Genomic DNA, 6,417 nt, shown 5'->3' on the forward strand with positions numbered 1-6,417 from the left:
CATCAAAAGCTATTCTCTTCCGTGCCAGAAAGGCCTGAACATAACTATTACAGAAACAAGGGGTTTATTTTGCTATTTGAAAGCAAATAATAGCAACAATAAATGCAGTCAGACACACTGAAAATATAATTTTCAGCAGAATTCTGGAAACTCAGGTGATCTTCTATACCCAATTTGACACCTCAATATTACACACACTCTAAAAACAAAAATTTCTGACTTAACCACCTTGTCATTAATGCTAATGAATGATTCTTCACTTCCTGGATAGGAACAGGCTAGATTATGTAGCAAAGAGAGCCGAAGCACTTTTTGTTACATGGATACACGAAGCATATCTATTAGTACCATCTGCCTTCCTGATTATATTTTCTGTCTTATTATATTTACTAAATTTACTACTCTGCCTTCATAAACAGCACTCCTACAATTCATGTGTCACTGCCTAGTCAGTCTTGAAAATTCTTCATTTTTAAGAGTTTAAAAAATAGATTCAAAGATTGTATCTAAACTTTTGAGTTAACTACTATTTTAAAATCAGCATACATATTAAAGGTTAAGAAGGCCTTCATTTTAAATTAGAAACCTCATCTTAGATCCTAGACTTTCCACATCTTTCAAGCTGTTAGTTGCACACTGCCTCATCTCACTTAAAGAAACAAACAAACCTGACAAATCTGAAGCACTAAAAGGTTTATCACTGAAACATCTGTTTTTGAAGCTGCTCACCTACTACATGGGAACAGAATAACTTTTCTAGAAGTACGCTGCAAGTCTAATATGGTTAAGATAGATCAAAGTTTCCTTAAGTATTACTGAGTGCCGCTTGAGTCACTCTCTCCCAATAACTAATTCTGTTTGTGATTAACAATAAATGTGAAAAGGCTAACAAAAACAAGCGTCTTACAAGTTACATGTAAACTGTCTGCTCAGAAAAAAAATGGACATTAATTAGTGCTGTGCCTGAGGCAGATTACTACATAGGTACAACGACAACCTGTTACATTTGGCCAATCAGCACTTATATAACAGTCAGCAAAACAGCTGATACGTCTAGCTAGAACATATTTTTTTAGTGCTTCTTGTCTAGTCAATAAGAAGAGGGAGAAAAACATAAACTGCTAAAGAATGGTAAAGATTATGTAAGAATGGAAGACCAGAGGTAACTTCTCAGTGAGAGTACAAAGATACAAGATAAATTCAAAGGTGAACAAAAAAAAAATATAAGCCCTTCATATAGCACTATTACCGATATTTCTGCTAAACATATAATAATTGCATGATCTACCAACGTTCTCTAAATCAAGCAAAAGCTGATAAGGAAACTAATTCAGATTGAAATATACAATATTTAAATTATTTCAGTAATTCAACACTAAGTGTTTGTAAGTAAATATTGTAGTTCAGCAATAACACATCAGTGAGCTGCAGATGTGTTTGCTGCATTCAGATCAGCTGATTTATACCCAAATCCATGCATCTGCTACAGTCTACCTTCAGTACCTGTGGCCCAATTCTAAACTCAGTGACTGTGTTCATACTAAGTGAACCAGTGTGGCTTTTTTTCTTTTAAAGTCTTATCAAATGTTTGTGATGGTTGTTCCAGAAAACTCTGAGAAAAACATTCATCCTTTCAGCAGATGTCTGAGTTAAGGACAGGCACAACAAAATCACCAGTATTCACATGCTGAAAATAGTCTTTGTTTTAACTGTAAATCTGGAAGATAACTAGACTCGAATGTAGGCTATTATTATCAAGCCAGTTGATCCAAGCTTACCCAAAAGTCACAGAAAAACTTCAGCACAGCAGTAGGCACTTAACACAGTTCCCAGATTAAACAGGAATTAATACAGAGCATAGAGGTAAGTCCTAGCACTATGGCATTCCATACTTCGATTATTAAGACTACTGAGCTGAAAATGTCACCTGGTTGTCCTAGGTATCAGTCTGGGTTTTGCTTTTTGGTTTCTGGGGGTTTTGGAAGTAGAAGGTAAATCTGTCTTAACAAAGTCCATCTGTGTGCATGTAAACAGTTAAAGTTCACCCTACATTTCTGGGTATCAATATTGAACACTATATTTGTTTTTTCATGTTGTTATAAATACTTAAAAATTTCCTATAGTAATGCCCCAAATTATTTGTTCTATTGGCAGATAATCTCAAAGTACATTCAAAATGTAAAAGAAGTCACTGAACAGTAGTTGCATTTTGATAATATTCAAGACTTTCATGTTGTTATATTCGTAGTTTATATCACTAAACCAAAATGATACAGACAGTGTACAGGGAAACAGGAATTTGATCACTCATGGAACTTAGGCATTCTCACCACACCCTCCTATTTATTCAAATTTTCTAAAGAGGAAACAAGAAAAAAAATCCCAACCCCTGGGGCGTGATCTGAATGTTACCAACCCGTCTTACAGCAGAAGAATCTTTACCAGGTATACCCTTCTGCCAGCTTCCTCTCGCTTAACCCACGGACTGTAAATTCAAGCATGTTCATTCAGTCTCTTTCCATTTCTCTCTTCCTCCCCCACGTAATTTTACTCTGCAACACCAACACATCTCGTAAGCTGAGACAGAGTTTTGCAGGACTTCGGAGACAAGGGTAGTTGGCAAAGGTCACTCTACAATATACTGTTTCATATGTAACTTCACTTTATTACAGTACTATTCCCCAATAGTTACAGAACTTACATTTTAATATATAGGTGACCAAATCAACAAATAAGTTTTTAAGGATTTGAATACACTATCAATAAACCTGTACCTCTACCTATAAGTCTAATCCCTGGTGTTTCGCCATCTCACCTCACATACTCTTTTACTCTTCAGCACATCCCCTACCTTTTGCAACACTGCTTGTCTGTCTGATCATGTAAAAGGCACAAGATTATGTTGCAGCTGGCTTCCAAGCAGCAGCAATCACTTCAATCACTAAGTCAAGCAAGTAACTTGCTGGACTACACGCAACAAAAAAATAAAGCAGTCTACCATTCTGCAGCACATAGTGCACACAGATTTTTGATCACCAGGAACAACAAAGGGCACTCTTGGTAGCATTGCTCTTCTCCTACTCAACTCAACAAGCAAGCTTTGAAATGGCAACGTAAAATTACCTTTCGGCACCCCAAGTTTTCAACTTGACAGTTCAAGATAAAACTTTGCAAAGATTAAAAACAAGGCACAGACCTTATTTAAGCCACTAAACGCAGAGTCTCACTTCTGCAACTGAGACCATGCCAATGGCACTGGAGAAGAATAATGATAAGCACAAAAGTAGATTTAACTGTATGACTACAGCAAGAGAACCAGGAGAACAATAACAGCGAAAGAAAGTAGCATGCTAGCTCTGGAGTGTGCAAGAAAGGCATAATGACACTACACTTCCAGAAAAGCCCTGAAAGCTATTTCTGTTATTTCCTCAACCCACAAATGCACATGCACTCAAATAAGATCACATTTTAATTCTATGAAAATCAAGAAATTATTATCTTAAAACTCCATTATACAGTTGTTGTTTTTACATAAGTCTACTCCAATACTTATGGGATTTCACTTCAAATTTCATATTTTGCAAAAGCAAAGTAAAACAAAATCCCAACACCACCACCCCCTTTCCATCTTGCCTAAGTTTGGAAGAAAGAAAAAGTAACTCCCACGAGTCTCAAAAGTCTGATGAAAACCAAAGAAACAATTTTTTTTGTCTTAAGAGTTTTAGGCCAATTGCATGGTTTTGGGGAACTGACTCATTAGGGTTTTGTTTGTTTGTTTTTAACGCTTAAGATTACATCTAGTGATGCCCCACTTGTGAAACATGCGGATTTGAATAACTACACAGCATTTGAGCTAACAAATACATTTCTGGACCAAACCACATATTTATTTCTTCACACTTAAGATCGAGACTATCTTAAGAAAATACAAACAAAATTGTAACTGTTACTTAACTGTAACTCTAACAGGGAAGACTAATACTTTTCAATGCTAAACTGAAGTTAAAAAAAAAAGCACAACTTTCTTCAGCTTCATGAAAGGACTAATTAGTAAAGGGACCGACAGCATTTTAAGACTGTGCTTACATCAGTTTGTCGACTAAATTGTTCCACATAAGACCCAAGAAAGTTACTACGTAAGCCATGTTCTTTGAAATGTTAGGCTAAATCAAACCTGAAAAGTAGTATTCAGCCATGTGTAAGAATTTGGTTTTGCCTTTCCACAAGAATCAAGCTAAGGCCTTGGTAAATGAGACTCATACCTTTAACGTACAAAGACTTAAAAAAAAAAAGTCTTTAAATTTAATATTATAGAACTCATTGAAAATGACTTTGAGCCTAGTTCTGAGCCTTGCTTAATCTGTGCATGCTTGTAACTTGCACACACCTAATACTGAAAGGCCTTTTTATTTCAGTAAACCGGATTTTCTCTTCTTCCCTTATGCTTTAAGAGGTTATCACTCAGTTTTCTGCCTCTAGCACAGAGATCATGGTGCGGGTGCAGGTAAAACCGCATCCACTGATTTCCCATCCTGAAGCTATGGTACACTCTGCCTCTGCATTAGCGTATGATACAACCCTAAGAACCCTAAAAACATCATCTGAAAAAAAAATAAAGCAAAACAAAAAATCAGCAGCTTCTGAGAAAAGCGACAACCAAATATCGCCACCTGAAGAGGCAGCGCCCCGTCCTCAGATCGCAGCGGGGGCCGCTCCGGGGCTCTCCAGAAAACGCCTAACGGTGATGGCTGCGGCTTCAGCAGCCCCCACGCAGCTTGCCGCTCGGTGCCGGGCCAGGGCGGTGAGGGGGGAGCGCCCCCGCCTCCCAAAAGCAGCGGGCAGGCTTTCAGAGGGGGCCTGGAGGAGGGCCTCGGCGAGGGCGGCGGGCCCGCCACAGGCCGCCGCAGGCCGCTCCCCGCCCCGCCCGGCGCAAGTTGGCCGGAGAAACCTGTGGGAGCCCCCCGCCGCCACGGCCCCCGAATCGGGAGAGGGGCGACGGGAGGTCAGAGACCCAGGGAAGAGGGGGCCCCTTCGCTGCTGCGGCGGGGCGGGCGGGTTGGCGAGCCCCCCAGCGCTGCGAGGTGGGGAGGCGACCGGACATGGCGCCCGCTGGCCCTGGGACCCAAGGGACTCTCTCGCACTCTCCGGGGAAAAGGCGACGGCCGCCGGCGTGGAGCCGGGAGGCACACTGACCTGTCCTCCGAGTCCATGCGGCTGAGAGGCTCCCCGTCCGAGGACATCTCCAGACTGCCCCGCCGGCCCCCCGACGTGGCGCTGCAGCTGCTGCTGCCGCTGCTGCTGCCACCGCCGCCGCCGGTGCCGTAGCCCTCGTCGCCACCGCTGGACACGCTACTGGAGCTGCTCCCCCCGCCGCCGCCTCCGCCGCCGGGGCCGCGGCCCAGCCCGTCCTCCTGGCTGCCCCGGGGGCCCTTGGGCTCCTCCTTGGCGTCGGCCTCGCTGCTGCCACCGGGGCTCAGCGATCGGGTCTCGTCGCTGCAGCAGCCGCTGCTCGTGCTGCTGCTCCCCACCAGGCTGCTCTCCTCCTCCTCGCCGCCCTCCTCCTCCTCCTCCTCCTCCTCCTCCTCTTCCTCTTCTTCCTCCTCCTCCTCATCCTCCCCGTCCCCGGCCTGGCTGGCGCTCTCCGGGCTAGGCTCCGACATGCTCTCCGCCTCGCCGTTCAGCAGCAGCAGCGACTCCGTCTCCGCCGCCGCGGCCGCCGCCGCCGCCGAGGACGAAGGCGAGGACGAGGATCCAGCCCCAGCCTCCTCCTCCTCGGCCGCGGCGGTGGCGGTCCCTGCCTCGCCGGGAAGCAGCCCCTCTGGCTCCGCCATGTCGCTGCGAGCGGCCGCCATGGCGCCTGCGAGTCGCTGCGAGCGGAGCGAAGCGGAGCGGAGCTGAGCGGGACCGGGCGCGCGCAACGGCTGCGGCGGCAGCAGTAACTGCGGGGGCGTGCGCGCGGCCTGTGCGCGCGGCCGCGCTCCGCCCCCCCGCCGCTCCCCCCCTCCCCGTGCCCTTCTCACCCGCACAATCGCGCGGCGGCGCGAGCCGCAGAGAGAGAGGAGGGGCCCGGGCCGCGGCCGCCGCCGCCGCACGCGCTACGGAACGCGCCCGGGGACAAAAACGGGAGAGAGGGCGGAGCGGCGGCCCCCGGCGCGGGGCGCCCAGGGAGGCGGCGCGCGGGAGGGGAGGAGAGAGGCGGGGCAGGGCAGGGCCCCGCGCCCGTGGCAGTACCGCATCAGCCTTACTGCCGGTCCACTACTCGGGGTGCGGGGCGTTCCGCCGGACGAGCGGAGGGAGCCGGGCACTGCGCCCCCGTCCTTTCCTCCGCGGACTGCGTCCCGCGCCTCCCGGCCTCGGCGGGTCACTCAGGAGCTGAGCAGCGTCAGGCCCGCGAGGCTGTTGGAGAGAGGGAAGGAG

The 6,417-nt window shown here is 47.0% G+C and overlaps 1 protein-coding gene across 2 annotated transcripts in view; it reads right to left on the reverse strand.

The window, feature by feature from the left end:
- Positions 1–5,996, reverse strand: part of AEBP2 (AE binding protein 2) — a 50,606-nt gene extending 44,610 nt beyond the window's left edge. For both annotated transcript variants that reach the window (XM_062009391.1, XM_062009401.1), the window contains exon 1: positions 5,194–5,996. In XM_062009391.1, coding sequence (XP_061865375.1) covers positions 5,194–5,852 — 659 coding nt within the window. In that variant the 5' untranslated portion in view covers positions 5,853–5,996. The remainder of the gene's footprint in view (positions 1–5,193) is intronic.
- Between the last annotated feature and the right edge of the window lie 421 nt (positions 5,997–6,417).

The sequence above is a fragment of the Colius striatus genome, chromosome 1, assembly GCF_028858725.1.
Source record: "Colius striatus isolate bColStr4 chromosome 1, bColStr4.1.hap1, whole genome shotgun sequence".
Lineage (NCBI taxonomy): Eukaryota > Metazoa > Chordata > Aves > Coliiformes > Coliidae > Colius > Colius striatus.